We start from the raw sequence: 16,973 nt of genomic DNA, 5'->3' as shown, positions 1-16,973 counted from the left end.
AAGACCTTCAGAGAGGGTGGGTGGGTTGGCTGGAGAACATGAGGAAGGAGAGAGTTAGGGGGCAAGTGGAGAGAGAATGAGGGGTTTTGGAAGTAGTTAGGGGGAAGTGAGGAAAACTGGAATCACTGAGAAGAGAGTGAAGGGGTTTTAGGCAGAAGGAAGGATTGGAGGGAAGGATGGGAGAACACAGGAAAGAAAAATGAGGAAAGGGAAAGGTGGGAAAGGGAAGGGATAAGTGAACTTGGGGAAAGGAGGGAAAAAGAGGAGTCAGCTGAAAGCAAAAATGGTGAAAAATAATAAACTGATATGAAAGAATCAGAAAAGAGTCTTGAAGACAAAGGAGAGCTGCAGGAAAAGCTGTAGATAAAATAAACAGAACTTTTAAAAATTATTGAACAGAATGAAGGAAAACAGAGGTTGAAAAAGACATAAAAGAAAAAAAATATACACCAGACACACTACAGAGAATGGGAAAAAAGGAACAACAAAATGAAGAAGCCATAGTAAGTTTATATATATATATAATATTATATATAAAATTTAATTAGAAAATGCTGTAATTAAATAAATTACATACACTACCCCATCCCATCATTTATGTCAAATATGTGGCATATACAAATTGTATATAATAGGATGGTGTCACAAAAAGGTTTTATTACCATAATTTTGGGATGGTTATGTTACTCATGAGTGATCAATCCACAAGTGATTTATGTAGATCACCTCACATGAGTATCGATAAAACTATTTTACCACAACACACCAGCATGTGTATTTTATATGCCATATATTTTACAGAAAAATTACTTTACGGCTATCTTGTATATTTTATTGGAATGATTTGTTGTATCTCTCCATCTCCGAAGTCAAGTTCCTTAGTTAGCATGAGACCAGCTGTACAGGAATAACTTTCTCACCCCAGTTTCTAAATCTATCAATCATGCATCATGCCTGAACTCTACATTTTAGCACAACCCTCCCCTGCTCCTATGAAAAATACAGATGTTAGTTATTCAGAGCCCTACATAACTTTAAAGAGTAATCTGCCCTCAAAACAAGTGACTTGTAATCATGCACACTCTGTCTTCTTAACACTGTAGTAAGCCAACCACCTAAAATAAAGCAAGGGGAAAAAAGTAAACATGGGCACCTCTGTTTGCTCTTTAGTAACCTACTGAATTAGAAAGTATTTCAAACTCCTTAGCCTGATTCATTGGATAATGAAAGTCGTTAATGGTTGATGCTGGAAATAAGATATTTTGCTGTATCATCTTTTATTAATATTTTAAAACTTATGAGTATAAGTTGCATAGTGAAGTCTGAAATATATCTGGATCTGAATCTATTACAGTACAAGCTCTAAACTACCGGTATTTCAAATCAATGTACAATTGCTAAGTTTACATTTGCTTGCGATGAAGAATGACTTTATTGACTATTTTTGTACCTACCGTATATTCTTTAAAGATATATTTTCTCTGTAAAGCATGTGCTATTTTATTAATTGTAATGTCTTAAAAAACTAAGTATCAGAGGGGTAGCCGTGTTAGTCTGAATCTGTAAAAAGTAACAGAGGGTCCTGTGGCACCTTTAAGACTAACAGAAGTATTGGGAGCAAGCATCTGAAGAAGTGAGGTTCTTACCCACGAAAGCTTATGCTCCTTATACTTCTGTTAGTCTTAAAGGTGCCACAGGACCCTCTGTTACTTTTTAAAAAACTAAGAGCAGATTATAGCTGTTTCCAGACAACTAGCCAATTAATCTATGACATTAATTATAATAAATGCTATTGTATATTCATGAAAAGTTGTATTGATAAAATAAAATAAAATAAATACTGCTACTCGTGGCAGATGTCTTTGCTCTCCTGGTCCGTAGATGCCTGGTGGGCGAAGAACACATGTACGGAGCTTATCACCTCCTAGGATATATGATAAAATGTGATTCTCAAATGACTTTCATATTACTACATTACAGGTACTTTTCATAGGCTATGAATATCCAAATGCATATAAAATGAGGGCCCAAAGCTGTAGCCACTCCATGTGCAGAACTTACTTTGAAGTAAATGATTTTCATCTTCTTTTAAAAAAGGAAATTAAATTAGTACTTGTGAAAGGTGCTGGCTTGATAGCCCCCCAAAGTTTATTTCTTTATCCACAAAACAGACAGTAGCAATATAAAAATTCACCAAACTGTCTTGCCAATGTGCTTCACACTCTGATTTGGAGGGATTCCCTCTAGCAGTTACTGAGTATTTCAATCCCTTGTCCATACAGTCTTTGATCTCTGCATTAAGATATCCAAAAAGAATGCCAATTGTGACAATATTTTTTGTGATGTGAACTAGTATAAAAAACAAATTGGAATAAGCTCACCAAACTAATTTTACATAGACCACGAACCACAATCAGGAAGCACTGGCTTTCAGTCACTAGAGATATGAGCTGGATTTGAACCATTAATTTATAGATGGAAGGCTTCGAATATTTGGCCCAATCCTGCTTCCATCAAAGTTGATGGCAAAACTATCATTGACTTTTATGGAAGCAAGATTGGGCCCATCTCCCTATTTTCCCACAGTACACTGGTGATCTAGTTCAGTGGTCTCCAAAGTGGGGTGTGTGGCAGGAGGAGCGCTTTTTTTTTTTTCCTTCGGCAGTTTGGGCGGGAGTCCGAGATTTTTTTTTTTTTTTGCTTCGGCGCGGCAGGCGGTGTGTGCTCAAAATTTTTTTTACTGATGGGGTGAGCGATCAAAAAAGTTTGGAGACCACTGATCTAGTTCATCATATCAGAATAATTAAAATCTTAATACACTATCACAAGACTCTGATGAAGTGAAGTACCTAATCTTGATATAGCATTAAATCCTTGTTTCATGTTTGAAATGTTTAACTGTATTTAAAACTGACTGAACCATCTTAGGTTATGTCTACACTGCACTTTTGTCATTAAAACTTTTGTCGCTCAGAGGTGTGAAAAAAACACACCCCTGAATGACAAAAGTTTTAACAATGAAAAGTGCCAGTGCTTTGTCAGTGGGAGAGGCTCTCCCATCGATGAAGCAACTGCCCCTTGTTGGGGGTGGTTTTATTTCATCACCGGCAACAAAGAGAGACCACACTGCTTACCTTACAGTGGCACGGCTGCAGTGGCACAGCCGCATCATTGTAAGGTGCACAGTGTAGATATATAGCTATTTAGCAGATTAGGGCTATAATACATACGACACGGAATAAGTTAGAGAGAGTCAAGGAGGGTGAGGTAATATCTTTTAACATTCATGGTATTATATTAAGGATACATCTATACTTACCTCCGGGTCCGGCGGTAAGCAATCGATCTTCTGGGATCGATTTATCGCGTCTTGTCTAGATGCGATAAATCGATCCCGGATCGATCCTGGAAGTGCTCACCATCGACGCCGGTACTCCTGCTCGGCGAGAGGAGTACGTGGAGTCGACGGGGGAGCCTGCCTGCCGCGTGTGGACCCGCAGTAAGTTCGAACTAAGATAGTTCGACTTCAGCTACGTGAATAACGTAGCTGAAGTTGCGTATCTTAGTTCGAAGTAGGGGGTTAGTGTGGACCAGCACTAAGTATCAGAGGGGTAGCCGTGTTAGTCTGGATCTGTAAAAAGCAACAGAGAGTCCTGTGGCACCTTTAAGACTAACAGATGTATTGGAGCATAAGCTTTCGTGGGTGAATGCCCACTTCATCGGATGCATGTGACGAAGTGGGCATTCACCCACGAAAGCTTATGCTCCAATACTTTTCTGTTAGTCTTAAAGATGCCACAGGACTCTGTGTTGCTTTTTATGGTATTAGATTAGCCACTTGTAGTACTTCGCAAGTATCAGATGAAAAAAGCCCTTTCTGGAAATTGTCCACAGCTAAATTTGACTCAATGTCATCTGGTCACATGGTATCATGTTGCTCTTTACGTTGATTTGTATTGAACTGGTATTTATAGTTATATTATCTCACAGGTGAGCTCAAGTGTTCAAGTGTATAACTGACTCCCTCAACATGGAAAACTCTGGGAAGCCCTATAAATAATTCCAGGCTAAATATCAAATGCCTTCTGCAAAGTTTAATTTATAACTGTAGAACTAATGTTTTAATCAGTATTCATCATTACTTATGTTATACAACACTTTCAATATGATTCATTTAAACAAGGTTTATTTTTTTAACTCTTCTATCCCTTTAAAGAAATGCTGGTATTCAAAAGTAAGTGTTGTATCATATATATTGTAGAAGTTGTAAACATTATTTTTTAGGGAAAATGTTTTAATTTTCTGGTATTGTGCTTTCTGGTATCTTTCTATAAATCTGTGAGTATAAGAACATAAAACATAAGAATGACCATAGTGGGTCAGACCAAAAGTGCAGTATCCTGTCTTCTGATAGCAGCCAATGCCACATGCCCCAGAGGGAACAAACAGAATAGGCAATCATCAAGTGATCCACCACCTGTCGCTCATTCCCAGCCTCTGGCAAACAGAGGCTAGGGACACCATCCCTGCCCATCCTGGCTAATAGCTATTGATGGACCTATCCTCCAGGAATTTATCTAGTTCTTTTTTGAACCCTGTTATAGTCTTGGCCTTCACAACATCCTCTGGCAAAGAGTTCCACAGGTGGAGTGTGCATTGTGTGAAGAAATACTTCCTTTTGTTTGTTTTAAACCTGCTGCCTATTAATTTCATTTGGTGACCCCTGGTTCTTGTGTTATGAGAAGGAGTAAATAACACTTCCTTATTAACTTTCTCCACATCTGTCATGATTTTATAAACCTCTATCATATCCCCCCCCTTAGTCATCTCTTTTCCAAGCTGAAAAGTCACAAGTTTATTCATCTCGCCTCATACGGAAGCTGTTCCATACCCCTAATCATTTTTGTTGCCCTTTTGCAAACCTTTTCCAATTCCAATGTATCTTTTTTCAGATGGGGTGACCACATCTTAACTCAGTATTCAAGATGTTGGCGTACCATGGATTTCTATAGAGGCAACATGATATTTTCTGTCGTATTATCTATGCCTTTCTTAATGATTCCCAACATTCTGTTAGCTTTTTGACTGCTGCTGCACATTGAGTGGATATTTTCAGAGAAATATCCACAATGATCTTGTCAACTCGAGGAAAACACATATATACATGTCAGTTAGATATGACATCAGGAGAAGTAATAAATCCCAGTATGGTGTTAATGGCTGAAGTTAATTGAAAAGTACCTGCTACTGGAGTTCCATTAGCTGCTAGTACCATTTGGTCAGCAATTGATTTGGTCTTGGAATAATGGTCAATATGCTAAAAAAAAAAAAAAAGAGCAAATATTATGGTTTTGTTTAATTACATCAATATACTCTGTAAATGACACAAATAAACTTCTGTCAAACTGGTTTCTTGTCATCAGCTCTGTAACAGCGTCTCAAAATTAAGAAGTTGTGGGGGTACTAATTTAGTATGCCTAAATTATTGTTTTATAAGTGAAGCAGACAAGTTTGCCTATACGAATCTGGATATCCAGTTAACTGTAGTCCATTTGAAGAAATATTTTAAATCTTATAACAATGTAAAATATTGTTATAATAGTGTTACTCAGATTTTAATTGCTTAATATTTTTAAATTTGAATGTGTTTCTGTAGTAGTAGAAAAACCACTCAAAATATTTATGATTTTTTATTGTATGAGTTAATGATTAGATGAGAATTCTTGTGTTTGCTTTTCTTGTAGTGTGAGCTTAATTTACTAAGTGTTTACTCCCCCCCCCCCCGCAAGTTATTCAGAATAACCTTTTTAAAAACTATTTTGTCTGCCCATCTATAGTGTATGAATCATAGTGGTAGCTAGGCACTGCATTATATCAAAAGAAGTATTTTAATGGAAAGAGAAGATAGGAAAAATAAAAATTTACATGAACTGACAATGTTTGCTTTCTTATTAAAGACAACCATCCCATAATAAAAAGTGCAGTTTTTCCATTTCAGCATTGATTTTGAAAATAGATAACAGGTATATAAATAAAAATAATTAATATAAAGACTCAGATACACCCTAATCCATACAAGGGGACCTTTATATCCTTGTTGATCTGTATTAACTACAATGGGAGTCTGCATGAGCATAAGCACCCTCATGGATTCCTTTCTATAGTCTGGGCCTTGATGGCAAAGTATATACTAATAGTTACTTAAAATAATTACATTGGTTCTCAAATGTATATACAATTTTAAAAAACAGAAGATTTTTCTTTTTTCTTATCTTTTTGTGTCCAATGTTGTTCAGAAATAACAGAGCAAAGCAATAAAATAGAGAAAACATGGAACAAAAAGTACAGGCAAAATACCTTTTCTAGTGGAAAATATGGCACAGTTTCCTCATCGCCATCTTCAATGGGATTCCCTCCAAAGACCACGTTCACTGTACTAGTATATATCAATCTGGGGATGTTCTGTTGTTTGCAGACTGCAGTGATATGCAAAGTAAATTATTTCAATAGAAATTGGAATAATAAGAAAATAAATAACCTAGAACATAAGAATGGCCATACTGGGTCAGACCAAAGGTCCATCTAGCCCAGTTTCCTGTCTTCCGATATTGGCCAATGCCAGATGCTTCAGAGGGAATGAACAGAACAGGTAACCTACATGAACAGGAAATAAGCCTTTTCTAAAACAACAGTCACATATATTATAAGAGTAATCTTTCCATTTTAGGATTGTTTGGGAATTTATAATAATATCGTACATTTATATACTGTAACTCTATGCATTTCAAATGATCCCAAGTTCTTTATAATTTGGCATCACATTCTGACTGAATATCCTGTAATTGAACATTATGGTTTTGTAGAAGGCTAGAACTTTTCTGTTAGGAGAGGGGATTGGGCCCCAGTTAACTACGATAGAAGTAGCACAACTACTCTAATGCCAGCCCACTATATATTCACAAGCTAGTAGGATGATAGCAGGAAGAACTGCTCATAAAACTATGAAAATAGTTAATTCCTTCCAAATAAATGAATGCTAATTCTTGTGTCAGACTAAACATGCTAATGAAAAGCTACTGCCAGGTTGCAATCAAGGGGTAGAACTGTTCCTCCTTTTTTCTGGCTTTCCTACAAACCTCTGGAGACACAACGTTCTGTAAGTCCTCCATGGCTGGAGAGGGTGTTGAGGAGCAGAGTTTAGGGATCCAGGGGCATGATCTCCATGTTTGAGCAGATATGCCCTTGATTGTGGCCCCAAATACTAACCTCCACTCAGCTCTTGAGAAGAATACTCTGAGGGGAGAGGAACAAGCTGTACAAGGGGTCACAGACAGGCAGAATATGGGTACAAACCAATCATGTTTTTGCAGCATAAATGTCATTATATTTTGGGAATAAAGAAGAGAGGTACAGAAGCTGAGCCACAATGTATGCAATTCAGTTTGAAAAGCCATATCTGGAAATGAGAGAATCTGAAAATTGTTTATCATAATTTTCCTGAGATTGTTGGTAAAAGACTAAAATTTAATAAAAACAAACATGAGTTTGGGTAAGGAGTTTCCAGGTACAAAGTAAAATAAAAGGGAAGCTTTCACTTATGTGGATATCTGTAGTCTTAATAGGGTAAAGTAATAATAAAAGTAATCCTGGCACTCACAGAGCACCTTCTATGTGATAATATAAACGCCTTTTTCATACACTGAATAATTGTTTCAAATCTCACAACACCCATATGAAGGAGAGAGGTATTATTATATCCATTTTACTGATAAGAAGCGGCGAGAGATTAATAGTGTCATCCTGATGTGAGGGGATGCTGGTGGCTTTGTGCAGAGGGTGCAGGAGGTGAGGAATGGCATCTCTGAAATGGTCCCAGCTTTTCCCGAGTGAGGGGGTTTGGGATGATGTAGGATTGGGGCTAGTGATCATGTTTAGTGTTGTGCATGTGTAAGAAATTGCAGAGTAACCATGTTTGTGAGAAAAATAAAATATAAAGTAACTAGAAAGCTGGGAAAGAGCAGTTTGAACTGACACTAAACCTGTACTGATGGGGGAGGAGAGTTAACATGGAAATGAGAGACTAATACATATGTATAAAAAAAGATAACTAAAAGTTATAAATAAGTTTATGTAAAAAGGGAGGTTGAAGCTGTGTTGTCTGGTGCTGGAGGCCACTGTGATGGCACTGGGAGCTTCCTACTTGTGAGTAATTGATCATTACTTGCTGAGGGTTTTGCCTTAATAAAGATTTGTTAGATCCATCTGCTGAGCAAATGAGTCTCAGTCCAACAGTACATGGATCCTCTGTTAATTTAATTCTGTGAAAGAGGTTTTGTGTGACAACATGGCTAGGGAAACAGTGTCCAGTGGCCCCTATGGAGCAGCCTACTCTGAAGCTTGGGTGGGATGAATATAGATTCCTCCTGCTTGCCCCTGCACAGTTCTCCAGCACCCAGTGTTTCTGTTTGGCTTTAGTGTCTTGGCCAAGTTTACACAGAATGTCTTGAGACAGAGACAGTTACAGAACCCAGGTGTGCTGTCTTAGTACTGTGTGAAACAAATGACATTTTCCATATAAAATATATACTAAGAAATAGTTTAACTATGCCAAATAGCCAATACACAAAGAGACATCTAGATACATACCTTCAATTATGAGTTTTGTCCCACCAACATTTATAGATTCAATCTTTTCTTTTTGTAGCTAGAAAAAGAGAGATTGTACAGTTCCTGAATAATCTCACACTTTACATTCAGTCCTAGAGCTGGTCTGTCAATTTTTAAAACAAAAATTGTTTCTGGGAATAATTGGTTTGCATCCTGTTTTGATGTTTTTGAAACAAAACGCTTTGTTTTTTCTGTTCAAAATAACTTTTCATTTAAAAATGTAACAATGTATCCTAAAACAAGCATACAGAAAGGAGGATTTTAAATATACATGTTACAGTAGGAATTCAATGGTCAGTTCTCTGTATTCAGAGGTATCTATTCAGTGAATTTGTGCTGTACAATGACAAAATAATTAAACTATAATGTCTAGCAAAGATGATTATGTTGCTGTTTTAATTAAAGTGTTGGGGAGTATTTTATTTTATTCAAGAAGGCTTGGGTTTTTTAACGTTATTATTTTAACCCTCAGTTTCTTTCTAAGGATCATACATCAGGGAGAAGTTTTCTTAGCTTTGACAATATTCTACCTACTAATTGTGGACAGTTGCGAATTTAAATACAGCAGCGATTGTAATAATTTAATTCAGGTTTCAGTCTTCCCATCAACTTAGCTGGAGTATATTATTCCTGTTTTTTAATAGGTATATTTATATTTATAAATGTAAGTTCAGAGATTGTGGGGAAGACTTAACTACGGTTATGATATGCACTCAGTGAGATTTGGACATAAATAGTTAAACCTCACAACAAAATTGTGAGGTAGGTAAGTATCATTATCCCTCTTTTACTGAGGGCAGAACAGATAGGTGAAGTGACTTGCCCAAAGTCACACATTGAGTCAGTGGCAATGCTGTGAACCCTACTCTCCTGTCTCCCAGTGCAGTGCTCTAACCCCTAAACAGCACTTCACTGACACTTCCTAGCTGAAAGTCCTTGGTTGCTCCCAGGTTATTTTTGGAGCCTCAGATAGTGAAGTCACTTCCCCATCCCCGGTACAAGAACACTAAAGGAACAAATTCACTATAACTAGAGCTGCAGTTTGTACACAGCAACACACTGAATCAACTTGAGAATTTCATTCTACAACACTTTCGTATAAGCAGGATTTCAGTCTATCTGAGTTTGTGTTCTCTAGTCTTCCCTTTCTGGGAAAGACTGTCAACACCAGAAGGCTATGGCAAGACAACTCTGGTGCCATCTAGAGTCCTTAGCTTTCTTTGATGCCCTTCAATCATTTAGCTTGAATGCCTCTGGGTGGCACTGGTCTTGTAGGTTGATTATTTTGTAGGGAATGGAAAACAATCAGAGGTCCATGCTGATTCTTTTATCTTTGACAATAGCCTTTTATCCTGTTAAACATGAAGTTTTGTTAACTCATTTTAAGACATTAGCTGGGAAGGACAGTAGTGTTCCTGACTGGATTAATTCCTACCTGTCTGGAAGGGTGCAAAGGGAAGTAGTGTACAATTTATGCTACTTATGTGGGGTTCTTCAAAGCTCAGTTTTATTAGTCTTCCTTGTCAGTGTATATAAGAAAGAGTGTGTGTGTGTGTGGGGGGAAGGGGATGGGGGGAAAAAAATCACAAAGCAGTTTGAGTTGCAGTGTTAAAAGTTTGCAGATAACACTTCTCTGTGTCTTGTTTTCATAAGTATTGGACTTGGGGTGGTAACTATGATTTCCCAGTAGCTGCCTGAGACCGGGATATAGAGGAGAATAAGCTGGATACATTCAATCTTGGTAAGATGGAACTGATAATAGTGATTTAGTTGAAGGATTTTGAGATTATCACAGGGGTGATTCCTATCCCCTTTATTGAGGAGATTTCTTCAATTTTTGTTCAAGATTTGCAATGCAGAGGTTCCCTTGGATTCCTGTTTGCTCCTTGGAACTCAGGTGGCCAGGAGTACCTACTCCCATCTGCACTCAACGAGGTGTTTGTGACCTTTTTTAGGATCTTGATACAGTGATTTACAGTCATCATTTTAGATTGAATTACTACAGTGCACTGTACAATGAGCTGTCCTTGAAGTGAGTTGGTATTAGCAAATGGGACTTATTACATCTGTTATTTAACAGATTCCTGAGCTTCCTAATCACTACACAGTAAACAATTCAAAGCTTTGGTTTTAGATCAATACAGTTCCATATTTTTTGTGCCTAGGCTATCTCTCTTCGTGTCATCTGCCATGACAGTTAGGATCAGCTGAGACATGCTTTAAATAGGATGGAGCTTGTGGGAGGTTATTCTTGGGGGAGGTGATGGAAGTTGGAATTTGTAGCATCAGCAAGTCTGAGAGTCTTTTGGTGTTTTGGGGACAATACAAGGACCTTCTCTTCATTCAGGCATCTGCCTGATGTGGCAGGTAGATAAGGTATGAATAATGTGGAATAAAAAAGGAGTAAGAAGGAGTGGGAGGTAGATTGTTTATCTGTGGAGATTATTATTTTTCTAGCATGATAGAAGATGATTTATTTGTATCGATATAAGTTTTAGTAACATCAGGTATGTGTCCTGAGATCTACAGAAGGGAGCATTTTATAAGTTTAAAAAATAATTACAATAATCAGTAAATTTACTGTTTAAATGTGCATTGATGGAACTATTTTTCTGATATGCAGATGGTGTTGAATATATATAATTATTTGCATTGACATTTGATTCTTACTTATATTTGGGTAAACTAAAATATAATTTGTTTCTTGATCTTGTACAGCACAGGTGCAGATTGTTGCACAGGTAAATGCAAGGTTAAATGTGATGCACAGAACAGAGAGTCCAGAGCCATCCAATCCCAAATAAATGTCAAGTTACTCTGCCTAATAGTAGCAGTAGAACCAAGCTGGGGAGTGTGATGCTAAGCGCTTCATTTCCATGCTGAGGATCACATATAAGCCACATCTCTTCAGAAATGCTTGTTCTCTCCCCATCCTGCACTTTTTAAACCTGTGCTCTTGATAGTAAGGAAGAAGATATGCAGAAGCTTTGACACTATCAATTATTGTGGACAGCTAAGCCTAGTGCTTAACTTACTTGTACCCATGCACAGTCACAGTTCTCTCTTGTGGTAGGGCACAATTAAGTATGTGCTCTGGGCTGTGTACTGTACAAGGATTTGCAGGATCAAGGCCTCAGAGTAGTTTACAGACCACTGGTTATTAGCACAGGGTAGGGAAAGGTGTGGAATTGATTATTATAAGAGCAGGCAACTGTAGGAAATAACACTCAAATGTTAACTTTCAATGAAAAACTGAGTAATCAATCTGAGATGAAACATGCAAAGAAGTTTTAAAATCTTACACTTTTGAACAACACTGGGTTAATGCCATTTTAGACAATGGCTTAAATCTCTTCTTATTACCCACAGCTCAAATTTTCACCACTCAAAGTTAGAAAAGTTATATGTCTTAACTATCACTGTAAATAAAACTTTAAGTGATTGATAGAGGCTGGATATGGTCACTAATATGATAATCTATTCATAAATAACTGGCAATTTACAAAAAGACAAACATTTCAAGAAATACTTTTGATAGGTAGCTCTTTAAAACTATGATGTTCAATATATTGTGTTCTTGATCCTGTGAGTTCTTAAAACTGTGCACAACAGGCAGTGAGAGAGGTTGAATGGAAGCTACAGATGGACATGAGTATTTAATCCTCTGCACTGAGCAGACGTTAATATAAGCACCTTGCACACAGGATAAGAAAAGAGGTGTGTTGAGGGTGGTGAATTGGTGTACCTGAGAAGAAGATGGACTTAAGTAAAAATCCTGGTTATTGGGAGACCGGAGTGCTGGGATAGGAATTTGCTCTTTTCATCGGAGTGCTCAGAAATCTGAAATATGGTGCTATGATAACCACAGATCTCACATACTAACTTAACGTTGATTCAATAAGGATTCAGATAGAAAGACACATGAGATAATTGTACTCACTTGCTCTATTCCTGACATTCCATATGCAGCTGCATGAAACACACAGTCAGCCCCTTCACAAATTGCAAATAGGGCATCATAATCCCTCACATCAGCCTGCAATATATATGGAAAGATATTTTGAATCTGATCACAAAACTACAGTTTAGAGTTTACCATGGAGCTGTTATTACCCATAAAATGCATGCATGAAATTGTGCATACACTTGTGATAAATAAAGGGGGAGGGATAGCTCCCTTTGATGGACACTCAGCCAGCCAGTTAGTAGTAAAATCCCTCTTGGTAGCTGACAAAAGCATTAGGTGTAAGCACAGAGGAGATCCACAAGCCAAAATAAAAAATGAACCTGATAGCGTCTGACTAAACATTCCCTATCCAAATTATTTCTTCTAGGTATGGAAGATACTTTTTCATACCTGGTTCAAACCTTACACAGCATTCCTCCTGCAGTGCTTATAGCATTGCTGCTCCGTGTCCCTGCAGCCCAGAGAACAACAGACAAAGGGAAAGTTTCTTTTCCCATTTTAAAAAGTTCTAGCCTTCCCATTGTCTCTTTTGGTCAGGTGCCCACTTTTTTTCTTTACCTGGGGGACTTTTTAACCCTTTACAGGTAAAGCAAGTAAAGAACAGCTATCAATAGGTATTTTACAGCTAACTGGCTGGGTGGGTGTCCATCAAAGGGAGCTACCCCCACCCCCCTTCATTTATCACACTCGTGGAAGCCGGGGGCTGAAAATCAGGCCCATTTTAATACTTTGTAATGATATTATAACAACTTTCTTCCGAGGAGAGCAATACACTTCACAAAAATTAATTCCTTTAGCTTTAGAACACCCCTGTGAAATAGGGAAATAGTATCATACAAATTTTACAGATGGTTAAATCAAAGCACAGATAGGTGAAGTGACTTGCTAAAAGTTACAAGGAGAATTATTTGTAGAGTCAGGAATAGAAACCTGTTCTAGACACCAGACTTCATTGCTTTCTCACTGTAAATACAGTAGTTCACGTTTTGTATAGTCTATTGATTAAAGTGCTATGGAAGTTGTGGAGGAGTCTTAGGCCTGGTCTACACTACGACTTTAATTCGGATTTATCAGCTTTAATTCGAATTAACCCTGTAACCGTCCACACAACGACGCCATTTAATTCGATGTAAAGGGCCCTTTAAATCGATTTCTGTACTCCACCCCAACGAGCGGAGTAGCGCCAAAATCGATTTTAGCAATTCGAATTAGGGTTAGTGTGGCCGCAATTCGATGGTATTGGCCTCCGGGAGCTATCCCACAGTGCATCATTGTGACCGCTCTGGACAGCAATCCGAACTCGGATGCACTGGCCAGGTAGACAGGAAAAGCCCCGCGAACATTTGAACTTCATTTCCTGTTTGCCCAGCGTGGAGAGCACAGGTGACCACAGATACCTCATCAGCACAGGTAACCATGCAGGCTGATAATCGAAAAAGAGCACCAGCATGGACCGTGAGGGAGGTACTGGATCTGATCGCTGTATGGGGAGAGGATTCAGTGCTTGCAGAACTTCGTTCTAAAAGACGAAATGCAAAAACTTTTGAAAAAATTTCCAAGGGCATGATGGAGAGAGGCCACAATAGGGACTCTGAGCAGTGCCGCGTGAAGGTCAAGGAGCTCAGACAAGCCTATCAAAAAACAAAGGAGGCAAACGGTCGCTCCGGGTCAGAGCCGCGGACATGCCGCTACTACGCCGAGCTGCATGCAATTCTAGGGGGGGCTGCCACCACTACCCCACCTTTGTTCGTGGATTCTGGGTCGGGGATAGTCTCGACGCCTGAGGATTCTGCCGATGGGGTAGAGGAGGAGGAGGAGGAGGATGAGCTTGCAGAGAGCACACAGCACTCCATTCTCCCCAACAGCCAGGATCTTTTTCTCACCCTGACTGAAGTACCCTCCCAAGCCTCCCAAGCCAGTACCCAAGACTCTGACCCCATGGAAGGGACCTCAGGTGAGTTTACCTTTTAAAATATAAAACTTGTTTTAAAAGCAAACGGTTTTTAATGATTACTTTGCCTGACTTTGCATTCGCGGTCAGTTCAGCTACTGGAAAAGTCTGTAGCTACTGGAAAAGTCTGTTAACGTGTCTGGGGATGGAGCGGAAATCCTCCAGGGACATCTCCATGAAGCTCTCCTGGAGGTACTCCGAAAGCCTTGCCAGAAGGTTTCTGGGCAGTGCATCCTTATTCCCTCCTCCATGGTAGGACACTTGACCACGCCATGCTTGCAGCAAGTAATCTGGTATCATTGCCTGACAAAGCCTAGCAGCGTATGGTCCCGGTGTTTGCTGGCATTCAAGCAACATCCGTTCTTTATCTTGTTGTGTAATCCTCAGGAGAGTGATATCACTCCTGGTAACCTGGTTGAAATACGGGAACTTAATTAAGGGGACAGAGGTGGCCGTTCCTACTGGGCTGTTTGCCTGTGGCGGAAAATAAATCCTTCCCTGCAGTTAGCCAAGCGCAGATGGGAAATTGGCCCTGAAGTTTTCCGCGTTTGGCTAGCAGGGTTCTTCCCTGTTACCAGCCACGCGGTGGGGGGAGGGTACCGTGATCATCCCAGAGAATTCATGGCGAGGGGGGGGGGTCGGCGGCGGGGGGGGGGGGGGTAGTTTGGTGCCTGCAGGGATCTTCCCTGATACCAGCCATGCGGTGGGGGGAGGGGTACCGTGATCATCCCAGAGAATTCATGGCGGGGGGGGGGGGTTAGTTTGTTTTCTGGTGCTGCTGAATGTTAACAGAAAAACCGCAGCACTCTACTTGCCTGAAGGGGCCCAGACAAGCCCCCCCCACACTGCCCCCCCCCCAACTGGCTGAGATTGGCCAGGCTTCTGCAGCACTCTACAGGCTATGCTTGGTATGTGGGAAAGGAGGGTGCAGAAGCTGTAAAACAATGGCTTACCATGGCCGCATGCAAGCCGAATTCTGTTGCCCAGACCTGTGATCTCTAGCAGCAAAGCCACAAGCACTCAGCATTAAGAGGCAAAATGCGACCTTGCACAGAAATCACATGTGCTATGTAATGTGAACAGTGTTGGTCACCGTGAAAGAGTATAAGCATTGTTCTGCAAAATGTAGCTTTTAAAACAATTCTCTCTTTTTTCCCCTCCCTACAGCAGCTGCAAATTCCTCAAGCCTCCCTCCTCCATCCCGAAGGTTATCACAGATAAGGCGTCGTAAGAAGAAGACGCGGGAGGACATGTTTTCTGAAATTATGCAATCCAGCAGGAGTGACAGAGCTCATCTGAATGAGTGGAAGGAAACAGTTTCAAAGTATAGGAAAGAAGTCAGTGAACGTGAGGAGAGGAGGGACCAACGTGAGGAGAGGAGGGACCAACGTGAGGAGAGGAGAGACGATCGAGATGAGAGATGGCGGCAGGAAGACCAGAGGATGAAGGATGCAACGCTGGGGCTGCTCCGGCGTCTGGTGGAGGTTCAGGAACGGCTGCTGGAAAATAGACTGCCGCTTCAGCCCCTGTTCCACCCTCCCCCCTCCCCATGTTCCGTATCCTCCTCACCCAGACGTGTAAGAACGCGGGGGGGGAGGCTCCGTACACCTTCCCATTCCACCCCAGTAGACAGCCCAAGCAAAAGGCTGTCATTTTTTTAACCTTTTCTTTGTGGCTTTTTCCTTCCCAGCAATCCTCCTCCCAAATACCACCCGGGTTCCCTCCCTCTTTTTCTAATCTATTAATAAAGAATAAATGATTTTTAAATGATAGTGACTTTATTTGGTTTGAAAGAAAGCTGGGGGAAGGGGCAGGGTGGGTTCCTTACAGAAAATCAGTCAGTAAAGGGGGAGGGTTTTCATGAAGGAGAAACAAACAGATATTTCACACGGTAGCCTGGCCAGCCATGAAACTGGTTTTCAAAGCTTCTCTGATGCACAGCGCTTCATGGTGTGATCTTCTAATCGCCCTGGTGTCTGGCTGCGCGTAATCAGCAGCCAGGCGATTTGCCTCAGCCTCCCACCCCGCCATAAAGGTTTCCCCCTTACTTTCACAGAGATTGTGGAGCACACAGCAAGCAGAAATAACAATGGGGAGATTTCTTTGGCTGAGGTCAGAGCGAGTCAATAATGAACGCCAGCGACCTTTTAAACGGCCAAATGCACATTCTACCACCATTCTGCACTTGCTTAGCCTGTAGTTAAACAGCTCCTGACTCCTGTCCAGGCTGCCTGTGTATGGCTTCATAAGCCATGGCATTAAGGGGTAGGCTGGGTCCCCAAGAATAACTATGGGCATTTCAACATCCCCAACGGTTATTTTCTGGTCCGGAAAGTAAGTCCCTTGCTGCAGCCCTTTAAACAGAGTAGTGTTCCTGAAGACGCGAGC

The 16,973-nt window shown here is 40.1% G+C and overlaps 1 protein-coding gene across 1 annotated transcript in view; it reads right to left on the bottom strand.

Moving 5' to 3' along the window:
* LOC128844560 (putative short-chain dehydrogenase/reductase family 42E member 2) overlaps positions 1 to 16,973 on the bottom strand; it is a 36,921-nt gene that overhangs the window by 10,338 nt on the left and 9,610 nt on the right. The window contains 5 exon segments of the mRNA XM_054042395.1: positions 1,842 to 1,924; positions 5,242 to 5,317; positions 6,358 to 6,476; positions 8,647 to 8,704; positions 12,608 to 12,703. Coding sequence (XP_053898370.1) covers positions 1,842 to 1,924; positions 5,242 to 5,317; positions 6,358 to 6,476; positions 8,647 to 8,704; positions 12,608 to 12,703 — 432 coding nt within the window.

This window comes from Malaclemys terrapin, chromosome 10 (assembly GCF_027887155.1).
Source record: "Malaclemys terrapin pileata isolate rMalTer1 chromosome 10, rMalTer1.hap1, whole genome shotgun sequence".
NCBI classification, from domain to species: Eukaryota; Metazoa; Chordata; order Testudines; family Emydidae; genus Malaclemys; species Malaclemys terrapin.
Note: the sequence above shows the minus strand (reverse complement) of the source record. Positions and strands in the feature narration are given on the sequence as shown.